The sequence below is a fragment of the Ostrea edulis genome, chromosome 2 (genome assembly GCF_947568905.1).
Source record: "Ostrea edulis chromosome 2, xbOstEdul1.1, whole genome shotgun sequence".
Lineage (NCBI taxonomy): Eukaryota > Metazoa > Mollusca > Bivalvia > Ostreida > Ostreidae > Ostrea > Ostrea edulis.
In genome coordinates, this window is record NC_079165.1 from 93479424 (window position 1) to 93500077 (window position 20654).

General features: G+C 36.6%; 1 protein-coding gene across 1 annotated transcript; it reads right to left on the bottom strand.

The window, feature by feature from the left end:
• Window positions 1-317: 317 nt before the first annotated feature.
• LOC125682508 (alkaline phosphatase-like) lies at window positions 318-20004 on the bottom strand. The gene is made up of 10 exons (XM_048923134.2): window positions 19838-20004; window positions 18304-18524; window positions 16217-16391; window positions 15439-15608; window positions 15251-15358; window positions 10418-10520; window positions 10163-10312; window positions 9733-9924; window positions 9360-9485; window positions 318-608 (listed from the first exon to the last, which is right to left on the bottom strand). The coding sequence occupies exons 1-10, from the start codon at window positions 19938-19940 to the stop codon at window positions 364-366; spliced, it is 1593 nt and encodes a 530-aa protein (XP_048779091.2). The 5' UTR covers window positions 19941-20004; the 3' UTR covers window positions 318-363.
• Window positions 20005-20654: the final 650 nt, after the last annotated feature.

A 20654-nucleotide genomic window follows, 5' to 3' on the forward strand; every position in this document is an offset into this window, starting at 1 on the left:
ATTTCTTTTTAAATTGGCATTGCTTTCATCATAGACAATAAATACATGTTTGTTACAAACTACTTCGATCCGTTTTGTTAGTACCACCTGTCTACGTAATAATGACCAAATACCGTGTTTGCCCAACTATCTATTTTGTATTGCTTATAGGGGTTATGGGATTGATCACTGTTCGTTATCTTCACCTTTCTTGCTTCAATATCGTGACCTGCATGTTTGGCATTGACTGGGTTAATTAACCTAAAGCCGCAATACATCAATGTTCACTGTTTTAAAAACGTCAAGTATAGAATTTGCATTGTGAACACGAAACTATATTATGTAAATTATATGTTTAATGAAGTTCATACTTTAACATAAGCATCACTTTCTACCAAATATATTAGTCGTTGCTGTGCTGTGTTTAGCGGCACTAGATGCACAGTGAGCGGGTGCGTTATAGTCTCCGACACAGGAAGCATAGGCCATAACATGAGCAATGTAGTTCTGTTCATGCACTCCGTGCAACAGGTGGGACATTGGTCCTCGTGCATATATGGCAACGTCTTCTCCACCATGGGTTTCTAAAGACAGTGGAACGGCCGACTGGTAAACGTATTGCTTATCGGCTACAATGAAGATGCAATGCATTTAAAATAAAGAATTACAACAAAGTTTGAGATGAGGTAAATATGTTTGTTATAAGTTTCGTTGTAACTATTAATGTTAAAGACTTGTTGCTGTCCATTTTTCCACGCAACTTTACTTGGATACAGTGTTGAATTAAAGGTTTGCCTAAATCAGTCGAACTTGTTTCTTCTACATGTTTTATATTATCCCAAGTCCAACCCTCTGCAGCATACCATGCCAGTATCATATTTTTGTGATGAAAATGCTTGTTTACATTTTATGAACATTGAAACATCCTTCAAACGGCTCGACTGTAATGTTGTAGCTTCTAATTAATGAAAATATGTACATACATGTATACAACATTTCAAAACAATGTCCAGGAAATAGAACGATTTTTTTTCCTAAGTGAATTTTGTAAACTTGTTTTTAAATGGCCAGAGTAATATCTTTTGTGAATGAAGATATAATGTTTGATTATTACTGAAAATGTAAATAAACAATAGTTTCTTTAAATGTACATTGGTTTACGTCCTATCGAGAATTTTCCACTCATATTGAGGCCTCACAAGCTGTAGCTTTGTAGGTGAATTGTCATTGTAACAGAAAGGAAGCAAATGCAACGGATCAGACGGAAAGTCGAACCCAGGCCCCCTTTATCTCTAGTCAGATGCTTTACCAACTGAGGTAATGGCCATCTGTGATTGAATCCGCCTGACCATTACACTCCTCCCTTCTTGAATTGTCTTCGCCCTCGTAGACATACAACTCGTCGGGTGGGGTGTCTTCAGACGCAGATGGCGTTTCTATTTTCGCCTGTTGACGATTCTCTCGTAGATAGTGAATCTTAATATTATAAAAGGAAAGAAAAGAGACCCAAACCTACACCACTGTTGATTGTTTCCCGATTTCAGTTTCATGGGTGATATTGATTTAAGACCTGGTGGCATTGTACATGGAAATAAGGATTTCAGCCAATTGTTTTCTGATGGTAAGGAAACTGTGAGGTCGTCTTTATACAAGAAAAAGAAAGAGGAAATGAAGAAGCTAAAACCAAGCCAGTTACATATACAGGAATCGCACCAGTACAAGGCTTTTGGAAAGGCTCTGGTTATCCAAGGGGTTGAGGACAACTTTGCTCCAAATTCATATTTCTATCCCTCACATAGAATGTCTCTGCAATCTTCCTTGTGTCTCTCTGAGTCTCTAAAATTAGCAGCTTTAGGGTTAATAAATACCCTCTTCATGAGTCCACACAGTCCTTGTTAAGTTGTGCTAGGGTGGATCCTGTCTTTCTTAAACGTAAAATATTTCGAAAAAAAAGAAGACCTGGATTCCAAAAGGAATTTGATGATTTTTCAAGTTGCCGAAGGCCTGAACAATGACTGATATAGCCGCGATTTTGGCTTTACGCCAAGGTCTAGGTAGTGGCATGGGTGGGCTTGCTAAGTCGGCTGGTGATTTCGACCCAGCCAAATTTAAGGCTAACTTGACGGAAGCCGTTCAAGCATCACAAGATGCATTAGATCAAATGGGCAGGGTATGTGCTTTACAACATCATACCCGCCGAGTTAATATTGTTAAGGATACCAAACTGGGATCAACTCCTTTTGAGTATGGACATTTAGTAATGCCCCTGAACCCAATTTGATTTTGTGAGGAGGAGGTTCAGGAAGTAGTAGATAAAGTCAGGGCACAAAAATTGCTCAAATATACTTGTCGGCTAGTGCTTTATTTTTGCATCCAAAAAGCTTTTCGTAAAGCAGGTCAGAGTCGGTAGCCACCGCTACTTACTTTTTTACTTTTACTAAGCTAAAACTAAAACCGTTTCTTTTACTTATTCTTGTGTTACTTTACTTACTTTCGCTGATAATCCAACTGAAGACCATACTAAAGGAAGGTCGGGTGATTTCTTGAAAACCTTTCACAAACAAGGGAAGTAATCAGTTTAGGAATCGTGCAGGCTTTGGGAACAATCAGCAGTCTGGTGACCGCTTTAAGTCTTCCACCTTAAGCTTTAGACCGTCTCTTTGGAGGGTAGGGACTCGACGGAGGTGGAACTGACACCTCAGGTGGGAGGTCGTTTGACACTATTTATGAAGGAATGGCACATATTTTCAACAGATCGTTGGGTATTGGAAGTTATTCAAATGGGATATGTTTTAGAATTCATTCAAATTCCTCCTACCAACTTAGGGGTAAAGTGCATTCCTGTTCCGTCAAAAAATTCAAACGTTGCTAGAATAAGAGAATAATAGTTCCTGTTATCATAGATGAAAAACCAATGGTTTTATAGCACTTTCTTTAATGTCCCAAAGAAAACTAGGGGATATCGTTCTATTTTAAATCTAAAGCCTCTGAACAATTATGTGGTGAGCAAAGACTTCAAACTCGATTCCATTCGCACTATAAAGATGCTCCTTCAACCAGGGGACTTTACAACCTCTCTGGATTTGAAGGAAACATACAATCATATTCTAATAAGAGATTCACATCAGAAATATCTCCGTTTCGAATTGATGGAAAACCATTTTCAGTCCATTTGGTTTTTCATCGAGTCCTCAAGTATTCTGCAAAGTTCTTGCACCAGTTATAGAGCTGTTGTATACACAAGGTATTTAAGTAGCATTTTATTTGGACAATAGACTCATAATCCATCAATCTCCAGTAATTCTAAAGCAGAAAATGGAAGAGGTGAGGTGTGCAGTTTGCCAACTCGCTTTGGTTGGATTCTATCAATGGAAAATCGAGCCTGGTTCCAAGTCAGGATTTCACTTATGTAGGGGGCCATTCAACACAAACATTGTGTCCAACAGGATCATAGGAATTAGGTCTCAAATAGAACCTTTTCTGAAAGCAGGCAGGGTGTCGGCGAGATCAATACTACAGATTCTAGGTCACACAGCATAACATCTCATAGGTTTGGTGCCATTATGCAGATTTCCCAAAAGAGGTCTTCATTCTGTTTGTTGAGTCAGTGGAAATCAAAGGTGGACAGCATTTTAAAACCAATTTTGGTCACGGTAAGTTCCAAAGCAGATTTAATTCTCCTTTAGTCAAACGGGAAAATTATGGACCCCAAAAGGGGAAATTTGTGTCACAACAGATGCCTCCAAAATGGAATGGGGGCGCATTGGGAAGATCAGATGGTTCAGGGCACTTGGAGCCCAGAAGAGAAGTGGCACATTAGCTTATAAATGAAAGCAGTCACGCATGTTTTCTACAAGTGGACACAACACTGGAAAGAACAAATCAGTGCTGGTTCCTTCAGACACTGTGTCGTTAGTCCAGTATATAAATCGACAAAAGCGAACTGTATCTCCCCTCCTTTGTCGTCTATCATTACAGTTATGGCAGGGAGCCGAGAAATATCAAATATATGTATGCCCAATCTTTACAATCCTGCTTCACCACAAATAATATCGAAAAATGAATTTCTGCAGCAACTAATCTGTGTTAGGCTAAGATATATCAAACCACTCTGGCAACCCGTTAGTCAGGGCACATTCGGTGAAAGCCACTTATCCAAACTCGGCTCTCTTTATGGGAGCTTCCAAGGAGATCATCATGACTGTGGATTGGAGGAATGAAATGTCTTTCATCCATCACTATTTGTGTTATCTGGATCAATATCAGTCTAAGTTATGGAGAGCTGGAAAGCTGGAGGTATGGTGGAGACAAACACACTCTCCTCCTAACTGGAAGTACTGCTTCTAAGTCTCTATCCGTTATTAATAGGTAAGTATCACACGTAAAGCGAAATATGATTAGAGATTTTACGACTAAACATGTCTTTGTTACGTGTACCTACCCTCTCTCCTTTCCCCTGTGTTTGTTAGAATCTATCCTATTCCGATGCTCGTTGCTCTATTTTTTAAACAAAAACACATGGTGATAGGCCCATGCGCGTAGGAGGGGTCCATTATAGATTATGCATCACAAGATTGTCGAATATACATCACAAGATATAGAACATACATCACAATATTATCGAACATACATCACAAAATATTGATCAAAGATCACAAGATTATCAAACATATATCACAAGATATTGAACATACAGCACAAGATTTTTAAACAGCTGACTTGCTTTTACGTTATGATGAAGCAGAGTTTATTTGAAAGCTTCTACACGAGAAGATAAAAATTTCTTGCTTTGGCGTTCAACTCGACATTTAGATATATCAACGAAGTTTTATCTATCAACAATAATAATTTTCATTCAAATGTCGATCTGATATATCCCTGTGTATTCGAGATAAAAGACACCATTGAGTCTTCCATATCTGCTTCGTATTGAGATATTTTATTGAAAATAGATATTAACGGCAAACTAACAACTCAACTTTATGAAAAACATTATTTCGGCTTCTCCGTCGTCGACTTTCCATATTTATGTAGTAATATTCCGTTTTTATCTGCATCTGGTGTTTATATCTTTCCACTGATTCGATCAGCAAGAGAATGTTCCGCGTATGATAAGTTTTTAAATCAAGACAGGCTACTGACAAACAAGTTGATGTTTCAAGGATTTCAACGGTCTCATTTAACGTCAGCATTTCGCAAATTTTATGGTCGTTATAATGATCTAGTTTGCCTATATAATCTATCATTGGGTCAAATGCCGTTTGACGTGTTTCATACCGATTCTTAAATCGTTCTTGACAAAATGATTTTAACTACTGATTACCCCGTTTACCTGATCAAGACAGAGAATGCTTACTCCTCCTAGGTTCCTGATCCCACCTCTGATATGTCCAGGGGTCCGTGTTTCCCCAACTCTTTATTTTGCATTCCTTATAGAAGTTATGAGATTGGTCGTTTGTTCGTTATTTTCGCCTTTCATACATCACAAGATCTAAGATATTTCAATTGTCAGCGAAAATTGTAATGTCAGTTATTGAGGTACAAGTGAGATACAGTACTCATAATGCCTTGTTATGTAAACAAGGCTCGTGCCATGTTTTTGTTTACATATAGATTGCTTCATAGAAAATATCATATTTAAAAACAAAATGAGATGTGACAAAGACTAGAAACTGTTTAATTATGTTAAGAATTAACTTGTAAATTGAACAATCTGCTTTTACTAGTATATTTAAGCTATGTAAAAAACAAATGATACAAGCCTTGTTTACATAACAAAGAATTGTGAGCTCTGTATCTCTCTTGTAACTTGACATTTTTGCTGACCATTAGAAACTCCTTAGTTAAGCATTGTAAACATTAAAAATTGAAAAATAAATTTGAAATTTTTAACTGAAATCATGCCCATGCTCCTTTAGAATTTAATATCGTCAAATGTAAAACTTATACGGTACCAATTTTGATGCACCAGATGCGCATTTCGACAAATAATGTCTCTTCAGTGATGCTCAACCGAAATGTTTGAAATCCGAAATAACTATGAAGTTTTAAAGCTAAATATAACCAAAAACAGCGTGCCAAAAAGTGGAGCCATATTCGTCCAAGGATAAGAGCTATGCATGAATGAGGAAGATGCGTCTTGTGATTATTTATATTTTTGTTTATTAGAATAGTTATAGGTTTCGAGATTTAGATATTCAATTTCAGGAGTAGGTCTTGCCATTCCTTAAAAGGGGTCACAAAACAAGAACTGTAGAGTGTTTAGAAGAGCAATTTATGTTCTAAAATGTTTTACAATTATTTTTGTTTCAAAGATAGAGATCATAGAACTTTCGGACACTATTTCCCAGTAAATCTCTTTTTACGTAATCAATGATCTACATGTATATGCTAACGTTGTAACCGCCGAGATGGTCTACAGGTTAGAGTGTTCGCCCCGCATGCGGAAGGCCGGAGTTGGAATCCCGGCCGCGACTAACCTAAGTCCTTAAAAGAGGTAGTGACAATTCCATCGCCAAACGTTCGGCATCAGGTGTGAATGTCACGGATCCTCGGAGAAGACCTTAAAAACGGATGTCCCGTGTCACAGTAGGTGTGGCACGCTAAAGAACCCTCACTGCCTAATGGCCGTAAGCGCCAAGCAAAGGCCTAAATTTGAAGCCCTTCACCGGTCTTGGTGACATCTCTGTAGTAGTGTGTTTTTATCTTAATAATAATAATAATAAAAAAAAAAAACTATCATGCAGAATGTTCACTTATAGATCCACCCCACAAAAGTTAGTGGTCATGTGGTCAAATTTAAAGGGCTTGTATTGAACTGTCATTGGTTCTTGTGACTGAGTTTTATTCAGGGACTTTTACCAAAGATTTTGAAGTAGCAAGTTGCCAAAAAGTTCTAGTTTGCTGACAAGACATATTAAAGATATTTTAGACCTTACGGACTGGACAGTAAGTATTAACTTCTCTATTAACATGTCTGTATAATTAATTTCACTTTGAAAGAAGGGTGCAAGTTTAAATTATCAAATAAAAGTAAAACCTTGTAATTTATATTAAAGTCAAAGGATTTGGAATAAGTGGTTTTATACTGATAAAACAAATAATTGTCCTAAGATTATGTATTTTTATTGACAAATTTATTTCTGGAACATCCAGTTGATATTAAATCAGTTAGCTAGTATATGCACTGGGCTCTGTCCCATAGAGAGGTAATGGAATATATTGCCTATTATATGTAAACTTTATACGGTACCAATTTTGATGTACCAGATGCACATTTCGACAAATAATGTCTCTTCAGTGATGCTCAATCGAAATGTTGGAAATCCGAAATAACTATGAAGTTTTAGAGCTAAATATAGCCAAAACCAGCGTGCCAAAAAAGTGGAGCCAAATTCGTCCAAGGATAAGAGCTATGCATGAGGGAGATAATCCTTAATTTTATATTATGACATTTATTAGTTTCACAGTACTCATAATGAAATATTGTGAGAAGTAAGCATAATGTACATATTTAGATTATCTAGATTAAGGGATAAAACTCTTAATGTCAAATCATTTAATTGTGACTGATAATTTATGCGTGATATAATGTATATTATTATGAAATAATATTTGTGTATGTTTTATTTGTTATAGGGTCGAAAAGATACATTTTAAGTGTATATATCAGCACCAGATTGCATCGATAAATACTGTAAACGTATTATATTTGGCGTGTACGATATTTGGCGGAAATCGTTTTTTCAACAAGTTAGCGCAGATTTGATTTAGCGCATTCCTGAATTACTTTAAACATCTAGATTTACGGATGGTATTTAGCGATGTACTTGATTTAGCGGAAACTGCGTTCCGCCAAAGACGCTAAATAGAATACACAGCCAAATGTAATATATTTACAGTAAATGGATGAACCCAAGCCAGGAGTTTGGTGTTTTGCTTGTGACAATCAGTACTAACCAACCCTGTTTCATCTCCATATGAGTGAAAAATTATCGAGAGAGATGTTAAACAAGATACAATCAAGCAATCAACAACTTTGCTTTAATCATCTTTAGTTTTTGAGACATTGAGAAAATACTTTTGACCAAACTCTATAGATTTTTAATGGAGAAAGAAAGTTGGTGCACACGTTTTCATTCACCTTATCAAGGAATTAGAAGAGAAATGCAGTGCTTTCTCAATAGGGAATTCACTTTGTTGTGTTAGTGCTAGGGTTTAAACCTTTAGTGAACTAAGTCTGGCGTGGTGCGGTGTTTAAAGTCATATATCAAATGTATAGACAATAAAGAGAACCTTTCAAACACTCTTGTCTATTGTTATTGACTCTAACAGCTTTAATACAGTTAAAAATCGCAGTTGTTTACAAGCCATATCACACATAAATAGAAATGAAAACCTTTCGAACCTTTCCTCTATCAATCTAATGCTTTATTTCTATGGCAAAGTGAAGTGTTCTAATTTTAAAATGTCACCTTATTTCAAAGTGATTTTTATCTTTAAACTTTTTGACCCAAGTATCGCCCATTCATTTCACTCTGAATATTATTCAAATTTACCAACATTCTAAGGAAATTGCTATAAAGGCAAATAACAATTTTGCAAGGGTTAAATGTGGACTAGCTACCAATAGAAAAGTTATCATTCTAACAAAAGAAAAAGAAGAAAAACAAATTATAATCAGATGAAATGCAGATCCTCATCTATACACATGAATATCTTAAACGGACATGACAAACACCATATGCCCCAGCCAAAGGGGTAACAAATTCTTCATTGATTGCTTTAAAATTTGACCTACCATCAAATAGGGGTTAAAGTCACAGGGAAGGTGAAGATAAAAACAATAATCCCATAGTTGAATTGCTACCACTAATATGTATCAGTATAAGAGTTTTCATAAAACTTTCCCAATCGTTACTTTCAATCTGACCTAAACAAGAAATAAGGAAAAGCGAGGTCAAGATCAAAGGAAATATCAAGGTCAACAAATATTGATGTCACTAATATGTATCAGCATGTAAAGATCGATAAAAATATATTGAACAGTTTCTTTGAAACTGAACTAAATGCAAAGTGTGACGGAAGGACATAAGGACTGAAAGACAGTAGATGAATATGACAAATACTATATGCCCCGGCCATATTCATAGTGAGGTATAAAACTGTATTTTGGTCAGCGTGTATAAGACCTACTGGTTCCTGTGATTTAAACCATGCCATACCTAGTTTGTCTCGACAAGAAATTCATTGTCTCTGCATAAGTTGAAAACGAATCTCGATATTCATTTGAAGTTGCAATATCTCACTTGTCGATGTGTAATTTAACCTTGTAGTTGTTTATTTTCATCATTAATTTTTACTTATGATGTTGAACGTACTTGTATCAACGTGACGTAGATCTTGCCGCTGAGAATGGGCCCCTGGACCATTACCGTACAGTAAAGTAGTGTATGGATTGTGGTCCCGGGCAAGTGAAATGTACCCAGGTCTGCTAGACATCAAATCTGAAATGTTGAAAACGGGTGTGTTCCTGAAATTCTGGAGCATCTGTCTTTGAAAGCGGTGCTATGTACTATATTACATGTAAATACATTTTGAAAAAGAAATGAACATTTTTCTACCTGTACATATATAACAACACTGTGGAATTTGTCTTGGAGAAGCGTACTATCGTACGAAATATAAACTAGTATTATGGTCATTATCCAACTAAAGAAACGAACAATTATATCACAATCGGTGTTTACAAACCAAAGATCCCATTCCCACGTCTTGGGTATCCAGAGATGACAAACGTATGAGAATGATCGGCAGTCACAACAATTAGAGTGTCTTGTTCATTTGTCACGGACACAGCCTTTTCAACTGCCTCTTCCATCGCCACCACGTCATTCAGAGATTTCACAGCTTCGCTTCCATGGTGAGCAAGGTCAACTTTTCCACCTAAATAGGTAAAATAATGGAATACTGTTAAATCACTAATTTTCGTGGAAATTAATTTTCGTTGTTATTGTGGTCATAGGCATATCCACGAATGATCTTGCATGAATAGTGAAAAGTGACCTGCCATAAAGAATGAAAATATTCTTCCATCTATTTCGACGCCATGAATATAAACGATTTTACAGTATTTGCTTATCTTATGTGAAAAGTGGACTTCTGTAAATTGGAAAAGTATAACCTTCAACGAGGAGGAAAAATCCCTTTGAGTTTTTAGAGAGAATTTGAATGGCTTTTTCGGTCATGTCCTTGATGTGTGGTTCCCCAGCAGTTTCATAATGAGGGTCCATTCGGTCAACCTCATAGTTCATGTGGCTTGATTCAAACAAACCTGTTCAATGCAGATTGAATAATTTACTATAATGGCATACTTTACTGACAATTCTTCATATGGTATGTATTTTTATTGAGTACATGTACATGTTGCGGTTGTTACCCAAGAGGAAATCTGTGTTTGTAGGATCCACATTGTTGAAATCTGTCTCATTCCATACATATTTGAATGTTCTATGTCTTCGTTTCTTGTCATTCATCCATTCCTACATGTAATTGATCAGAAACTCTAATTTCATGTTTCAGAAATTTCAGATATCAATAATTCACAAAATCAAAAATTATTAGTAAATGTTCTGCAAATTCTAATACTGTATTGGCATTGGATATTCATATCATAACCAATTTGGGGCGGGGGCTTTTAGAAATCCCCATACATGTCTCCAATCCGGTTATCTATGGCATGTCAAACGTTGCAATATTTGATCTTTTCCATTTGTATTGTATAATTTTTCATTTGTATTTCATATTTTCCATTTGTATTGTATAATTTTCCATTTGTATTGTATATTTTCCATTTGTATTATATATGTTTTTCGTTTGCATTGTATAATTTCCGTTTGCGTTACAAAATCTTTCATTTGTATTGCATCCGAGGGATTGTTTATTTTGATTTGTTACGAAGGATTTCATGAGTTTAGGTCCCACTTATATTTAGCCGTCACCAGCTGCAGGTGACGTACCACAAATAGACTTACTATGCTACATGTACGCGCACAGTGGCGTAACAGTGGGGGTTCTTTAACGTGTCAACGCCTGTCCCAACACGGAATGTCTGCTTTTAAGGTCACATTATCCGAAAGATCTGTGATTCTCACTTTTAGATAGCAATGCGTATGGAAAAGTATTAACTGGTTTGATGCAGCCATGACACGAGTAGAACTAGAACATGCGACCTTACGATTACGAACCAAAGGGTATATCACTGAACTACCGCGATCGGTTCCATATAAGGACTAGTTGAACATACATGTAGCTAGCAATGAGGAATCTTGCGCCGGGAGACCCCCCTCCCTTCCTTTCCCTTCACAAATATATTTTATATATAGATGTCGAAAAAAGCATGCATGTACGTTTTATTTTGTCAGAACGCACTTGTTCCAGGGGACTTTCAGGGACGAATCCAGGAATTGCGGTTACGGGAGCGCCACTTTGAGGCAGGGGGTCTGGGGGCCGCCTTCAGGCGGCCCCAGTGGGTCCAGGGCGAAGCCCTGGTAGGGGTCCAGAGGGCGAAGCCAGGGCTTGAAATATGTCATTTTTAATAAAGTGTTAGTAAAATGACGCAAATTTTAAGGGTTTCTGGAAAAATTAAGTTTTCTCAATAAAGTAATTCAAGAAATCAAAAGATTTTGTCATTTATTTCTCCGGAAATGGAAGAATTTATTGCTTCTTTTATCGTTTAATACATTTTTCTAAACAAGATGCCAAGATTTACCTTAAATTTGAAAATGGAGGGGGGGGGGGGCGGCTTCGCTCCCTCTTAAATCCGCCCTCCCCCTGCAACCCCCCCCCCCCTTCCACCAAGGCTTTGCACTTGGACTCACTAGGGATCTTATCGCAATTCACCTTTGAATTAGAACGCTTTGGCTGATATAGTATTGCGTTGTGTGACGGCACAATTGAATCTTTGTAATACAATTGCGAAATGCAACAGAAATTCTCATTGGTCCATATGCATAAGTCCGCCCAAATTCCCTTATACGCGAGTAGTCAGCATTTGAAAACATGACAGCCGGATGCTAGATGGAAAAAAAAAAACTTCAAAGGAAGAAAGAGAAAAAGTTGTATTCTTGTGTTGTTTCATAAATTTAATATAAAAAAAATCCTAACATATTTTCCTACTATACTTGTGTCCAAACATACCTTCAAATATTTATTAAAGCCCCATACGACCCAAAAACTCGATCACAGCTTTTGATGATTTCGTTCGTAGACGTAGTCATGTTATGTAGCCAGTCAATTCGAATCCCGGTTCATTTCCATACTGGCACAATAGCATCTAGATGTGTACTAATACCCCACCAATATTTTAGTTAAATAGTTTAAATAGTATACCACCCCAGTCCCATTAAATGATAATTATTCAAATAGCTAAACTCACGGCAATGCGGCTTTTATTAGTCATGGGCGGCCGCGCCGGCCGGTCTCCATCTAATGGGCTTATGTAGCATTTTCGTTAATCAAGAGCTTATTTTACCTTTACAAAAACTATATGTTTTAATTTCTATTAATTATTCGTGTTGATAATAACTAAAGAGTGAATACATAACTTACAACCAATTTTATGAATAGATACCAATAGCAAAAGAGTTCGAATTGACCGGCTACTTAACATGGCTACGTCAACAAACGAAATCATTTGAAGCTGCGAGTTTTCAGGTCGTGTGTGGCGTTAATGAATATTTGAAGGTATGTTTGGACACAAGTATATAGTAGGAAAATATGTTAAGATTTTTCTAATATTGAGTTTATGAGACATCAACACAAGAATACACCGATATCAGGCCTCAACCGTCCGCAGCTTTTTGTGACCCGTAAATGGAAGGTTTTTATAAGAGGTGGATCTTTTCAGAGAGCTATAGTTCTCCAGCTACACTGAATCCGCTCGAGAAAGTGGGCGGGCTGTAATCGGCCAATGAAAACTCTTGTTGTATTACATCAAACATGTCATTCAAACTGTTCAATCGTCTCATTCAATTGTGTCGTCACACAACGCAATACTATATCGGGTAAAACGTTCTAATTCAAAGGTGAATTGCGATAAGACAGTCCCCAGTCATCCAGCAGTTTACTGCATCCTTTAGTTCAAAATTATCTAGATCAGCCAGTGGTTAAATAGGAGACTAGTTTGAATATACTCATCATATTAGACGCATAAAAGCGATCAATTAATTGGGGGTGGGGGTGGGGTTACGCCATTACACTTAGCAAATACGGTACATTCCTGCGAAACGTGGCTCCTGAACTTTACCTCTTCAACATCTCGCGCATTACCAAATTCGATAAACGATAACTTAAGATTAATCCATTGAATAGTTGTAACAAACCAAACTCGATGTTAACAATTGGTGGGGACCCAAGGGCCGAATTAAGTCCCCCGAATCTACTGAATTCTGACTAAATAAAAATGTGCATGGTTTTCTGAACAGTTCTATTTTTTTTTAAATGATCAAGGGGGGGGGGGGTCGCCATTACTAGAGCTAGCTACGTATTTTCAAAAATAACTAGTCCTGCATGGACCTGATCGCGGTAGCTCAGTAATATATCGCTTGGTTTGTGGGCGAGAGGTCGTGAGTTCGAGAACCGTTACTGTCATTGCCGCATCAAACCTTTGACATAAACAAAGACAGTAATTGCTCCTTTGCCAAACACTCGGCATTTAAAAGTGAGAATCACGGGTCTTTCCGTAATGAACTTAAAAACAGATATTCCGTATCGCTGCACAGCCATTGGCACGATAGAGAACCGTCATTTCTACGGTCATGTGTGCTAAGCACGTCTACAGATGTGGTACATCAATGACGTTAACTAATGAAATCCTTCGTAACAAATCAAAATAAACATTCCCTGGATACAATACAAATGAAAAATTATACAATGCAAATGGAAAATATACAATACAAATGGAAAATTATACAATACAAATGGAAAATATACAATACAAATGGAAATTATACAATGCAAATGGAAAATATAGAATACAAATGGAAAATTATACAATACAAATGGAAAAGATCAAATATTGCAACGTTTGACATGCCATAGTTATCATTGTTCAGGTTGTTTTAACTGTTGATATTTGAATTACATACTTGACAAAAAGGTTGATTATATCCAGCTACTATCAGTAGTGTTGTCATGACCCTGGGTCAAGACCATTTGGCTAACGTCAAGGGTAAAGTAAGTTTGACATTCTTGCGTGGGTCAAAACTTTGTAATGGAGAGACATATTTTGCATTGCTTATAGGAGTTATGAGATTGATCACTGTTCGTTATTTTCACCTTCCATTAGAAGCCCATACTTGGCACAAAGGTTGTTTGTCGTTTGTCACCTCCCATATGTCGATTCGATATATCCCTGTGAGCTCGAAATAAAAAACACCACAGAGTCGTTTACTTCTGCTTCATACTTAGATATTTTATTGAAAGTAGACATTAACGGGAAACTGACAATTTAACTCTATGACAAATGGGATGATTTCATCTTCTCCATCGTCAGCTTCCCATATTTATGTAGCAATATTCCATTATCACCTGCATATGGTGTTTATATCTCTCAACTGATTCGATACGCAAAAGCTTGTACCGTGTATAGTCAGTTTTCAAATCGAGGCAAGCTACTGACAAACAAGTTGATGGTACAGGGGTTTCAACAGTCTCGATTGAAGTCAGCATTTCGCAAATTCTATGGTTGTTATAACGATCTAGTTCGTCAATACAACCTATCATTGGGTCAAATGCTGTCTGACATGTTGTTAGGCCATTCTTGGCACATTGATTTTGACTACGGATAACTCCGTTTACCTGATCAGGGTATAGGGCTCATGGCGGGTGTGACCTGTCGACAGGAGATACTTACTCCTTCTAGGCACCTGATCCCACCTCTGGTGTGTCCAGGGGTCCGTGTTTGTCCAAATACCTATTTGGTATTACTTATAGGACGTATGAGATTGATCACTGTTCGTTATCTTCACTTTGTTTGTTTATGAGCAGATGGTGTGTCATTGCCCTGATTCAAAGGCATTTCGTCAAGGACAAGGTAAATGTAATTAGAATTATAATATGCTCCTTAATTATGTATTGATGTGATTGTAGAAGTTTGTATGAACGCACCATTCAGATATGCTGTATTTTCAAAATACCCACTTTGGATGAGCCCACAGGGGTAATAGTCCCGTTAAAACCTACAAGACTATTGTCAGTGCACTTTTCTTACTTCAATGAGATTTTTGCCATCTTTTCTCCCATGGGCTGTATTTGCGCCTCGTTCTGGATCCATGACGTCCGCTGGGAGAAAGAATCTTCTTCCACCTCCCATGATAACCTGTAGTACACGCAGAATAGGCATCATTTATGAATTGATAAAGTAACAATTTCATTAACAATCCAACAAAACACACATACCTGGATGTTTGGATTATCTTCTACTAATTGCAGAGCAATGTCTTTACATCCGCCTGTCACATGCGTCATACTTGAATCGCCTTCCCAATTCCTATCCGCTGTGTTGGCATAAGTTCCTGCAGGGGTAGCATGGGTCACCCTCGTAGTTGTTACGAAACCAACAGACTTTCCTTCAAATTAGAACTTAAGAATTTTACTTCACACAAGAGTACTTTTACTGCTGCGATTGTGTAAGTACTATTCGTTTGGGTAGTGTTACTAGATTGCTCGTCTCTACAGGGGTAAACATCATTACACGTTGCAAGCTATCAAAACTCTACACGCTGAGAATCAACAGTAAACCCAGACGAGTAGTGTACTTATTTGTACTTTCATTTTACTTTCGTTTTAGTTCTTCTGCTCTGAGAGAGAGAGAGAGAGAGAGAGAGAGAGAGAGAGAGAGAGAGAGAGAATGTCTTCAACGTAGAAAAACAAATTTAGCATGCGCTCCATTTATGTTTAAAAAACATTTCAAATATCATATACGTATTATAGCATCAAGAAAATTGTTCAATTTCTTAGAAATGAACACATTGTATAGATAAATTGTTCAAAGAATATATGTTTAGATATCACTATAATTATCATTTATTAGAAGTTACAGCATTGGAATAGAACCAGATGACTGTTCGTTTACATGTATACTAATAATACTGAAACGTTGCAAAAATTTGGAGGGCCTAGAAAAAAGTCACACGGAACTTTAAATGAACAGTCTGGTGTATTGTGGTCATTGTACCTTCTGCGAGTGACCAGTCCAAGATCGATGTGATCTTTGCGGCCTGAGTAGTATCACAGTGACCTCGTACGATTTGGGCGTCGACTCCAATGGTTCCCATGTTAGTTTTCACCCCACTTAGATAGGCGGTGGCTGTCCCCGCCGAGTCGGGCGTCTGATGATCTTGGTTGTAGGTCTACATGTAGAAAGTATTTTCTGTATTGGTCTAACATATATACTTACATGTAATTTAAGGTATTTTTTTACATTGTTATTTTTAGCCAATTGTTTTTTTAAGTTACATGTAGGTAAATGTTGGCAAAGGATGGCAATCGCTTCTGAAGAAAAATGGAAATTGTTGTATACTATTCCACAAACACATATGCACTATGTTAGAATCACTTCCAAATTAAGGCAAATGTTTAAGAGATACATGTCTATGGTGAACAATGATTACATTGTTTAAATCAACCTTGGACAACATTACAGGTCTTTATGGAGCGCCAACTCCAATAATTGAAGATATGTTTCATTATTTGAAGATATATTGAATTCATTTGATGCGCAAATATTTCTTTAAATTATTAATATCTTCAGATCTGAAATATTGCGCGCATTAATGGAATGGTTCATAACATTGATTATTCTTCTAAATTAATGACGCTATAATTGAATTGTTGCTCTCTTCAAATGAATTGATGATATCAAAACGTGAATTAATGTGCGCCATAATTCGATTGAGGAGAGCAATAATTCAATTAATGTGTTCGTCAATTCAATTAATGCACGCAATAATTCAATTAATGATCTCTTAAATTAAATAAATGATATTGATTCAATTGATGTATGCAATAATACTTTTAGAGGTAGTAATTATTTGATAAGAGATATCTTCAATTCAACATACCCCCTATTGCATTAATGATCTCTTTAATTAAATTGTTGCCTTCTTTGTAAAGAAAAGATGTGCACAAAATATTTGTAAATGATGAAGATATTTCAATTAAATGAAAAAGATAATCAAATCATTTATACCGAGCTCCAAACTAAATATCCATCACATTAATGCGCGCATTAAGTTATGAGAGCAATGGATGAATTGATGGGTGCATTAACTCAGTTGAAGAGAGCGATAAATTAATTTGATGTGGGCATCATTTCAAGTATTGCGCGCAATAATTCAGTTGATGCGCACATAAAATTAAATATTACACGCAATAATTAAGTTGATGAGAGCAATAATTGATTTGACACGCGCATCAATTGATTTATTGTACGCAATAAATAAAACAGCAATGACTTCAAATAGTCAATGATATCTTCTATCATTTGCGGATATTGTTGATTTGGCGCTCCGTGGGTATGACGTCATAGAGTAGGGTAGAGTGATGTCAGGAACAACGTCACAAAGCTTTTTTCGGGCGTGTTTAAAAAATAATCCCAGTCATTGGAAGGCGAAGATATCGAACAGTGAACAATCTCATAAATCCCATAAGCAATGCAAAAATAGATAGTTTGGCAAACACGGACTCCTGAACACACCAGAGGTGGAATCAGGTACCTAGGAGGAGTAAGCATCCATCCCCTGTCGACCGTTCACACCCGCCGTTGCAGTTTTTTTTTTCAACGTCAATTCACTGATATAGTGAACATTTGTGTATCAACTCAAAGCTGTAAGATTGAAAACAAAATACATGTAAAACCAATCACATTGATTTACAGAAAGACTTGCCCGAGGTCTTCAAGCGCTTTGTTAGCCTATGTGTCAAGTTGTTTCTAAAAAATTAACTACATATATGGCTGTACCTTAAAAGGAGTATTCCGTCCAAATGCTTTATTTTTGCTTGATTTCGTAGGAGCGTTTTGGGTTACAAAGGGCGAGTGTTTTGTGTCACAGGGGAGGAATATTTTGTGTCGCAGGAGAGGAGTGTTTTGTGTCACAGGGGAGGAGTGATTTCCCCGTCTGATGCCAATAGTAGGGAGTTGTGGTTATCGTTTGATTGTGGCATTAATCGGGGAATTTTCTTGTTAGAAGCGAACCTTTGTTCACATCCGTTAATGCATTTCATGTACTTGACAAGAGAAATGCATTTCCAAATTTACGTTACCTTGGAGAGAGCGACGTTAGGGAATTTCTCCCATGCTAGAACGGTTTCTTCCCCTGTTTTGTTCTGCAGCTGCCCTTTCAGAATACGAGCTCCTGTCACCGTGGACACACCCATTCCGTCACCCAAGAACATTATTACGTTTTTGGCCGTTCCAACGATTGGCTGATTCTTCAGAGATTCCTGCATTGTGTGCTGGGCTTCTGTTCTCCAAAAATATCTAGCTAATGTGCAAAATACCACCTTAAATATCTTATACAATTTGATGTTTACTTAATCTGTGTTGTATTTCTCAATGCAATAAAAAAACCTGTCAACTTTTAAAAAAATCTATAATTTCATAAGAAGAAACCAATCAAATTACAAAATATGAATATAAGGAATAAACGTCTGGGCTGCCTGTATCATGGAAAGTTGCATACCTGATATAAACAATGTATAATTACCTCAGGCTTCCATTGTTTACATTCCTTCATATTACATTCCTATACATTTTTCGTCTATTGTGATGATACCACTGCATGGTATATGTTCATGCCATTTTAAAGTAAATCATAACCAGGCAGCATTTTCTACCATCGCCGTTCCATATAAAGGACTATAGTTCGCACATTGCTTATGATAAGATGCACAAATTGGTGCCTATCCAAAATATACTTAGGTACATGTATTAGTAGCTTTCCCTGTGTACGAAATGTCATTTTCCTGTTATCGTCTTCACAATAACTTTATTTTAGATAAAAGATAATTTCCACTTTTTTCAAATAAGGTGGTATTTAAAAGTTTAGCAATTATGTACTTCTATCTCAAAATATTATTCAAGGTGCATGATCTAAACAGAGCTTGTCCTTAATGCTTTCACGACCGTTTCTATGATTTTACATTCACCAATGTTAAGTGTGTGATAAATCTTTGCCTTTTCATTGTTTTAAATTTCTCGACATAGATGCTATGACGCGTAAGTGACCTTTGATATGACACATTTTAATCTAATAAAATACAAAATATTTTATCGCAAAACATCAGTGTTTGTGCTGTTTTGCATAATGAAGCTATAAAACATTGGATGTATGCTGTAATTTCTGTGTGATCGGCATCACGTAGTCTGTGTTTATATTGTGTAAGTACATGTCAGCAGGTTTCGTTATCAGTTTGGATTATAGTGCAGCTTTATCGAGAAGTCATACACAGCAAGTCGTGGCACACGTGTCATTTCAAAATAAATATATTACTAGTTAGTTTTATAGTTAAAGTCGACCGATGTTTAAATCATTCTAAGAGAAAGGGCTATTGTTAATAATTCGTTAGTATGAAAGTTTTAAAAAGTGAGTTTGGAATGCATTACAATTTATTTCAAATATCTCATTAAAATTGAAATATTGCAAAACAAACTAGAACAATTTCTTTTTCTCACCTGTACAATTCCCCAGTTTGCACATAATTTGTTCTCCCATTAGATTTCAATAATGTATGAGAAATTGGAACAAACCGTGCAAAAAACAAAACAAAATATAAATAATTTCATCAATGTTCTTACTTTCCCCATTGCCACTATATTTGGTCTTGTCGTACATCACATGGGGGGCCCGGACCACGTGATGGGTGAGGCAGAGGAGGACAGTAAGCTTCTGGAGGAACATGATGGCTGACACCAGGTTCTGCCAAGTCCGATGGAAATTTCACCCCAAGATAAGGACAAAGGTCATCGCCAAGATAAATCTCAAACTTAGATAGTCTTTCATTGCTTTATCAAAATATACAATACATAATACATACAGGTAGACTATCTAAGGTTTTAATTTTTTCTAACAATGGTTTTTATAAAAAAGTAATATTGCAAAAGTACTGCGGCACTAATGATCAATATTTATCTCCTTTTCCCTCTCGTATTTTCCCAAGTTTGTTGAATATTGCAAGGATTATTGCAGAAGTACTGCTGCACTAATGATCCATATTTATCTTCCTCGCCCTCTCCTATTTTCCCAAGTTTGTTGAATATTGTAGGGATTATTTGTCAACACGTTTAGGCGTTCCGCTGTAGTGATTCAAAATAATTCAGTTAAAGCATGTTTATAGCAATGACAGGTTGTATTTGTAAATTGAATCATTATAACGACCATAGAATTTGCGAAATGCTGTCTTTAAACAAGGCTGTTGACATCCTGTAACATCAACTTATTTGTCAGTAGCCTGGCTCAGTTGAAAATTTGATCATACACAGAACATGTTCTCGTGCATGTCGATATATACATTGTATACAGGTGATAATGGAATAATACTACATAAATATTTTAAGTTGATGATAAACAAGCTGAAGTATCCCATTTGTCATAGAGTTGAGTTGTTAGTTTGCT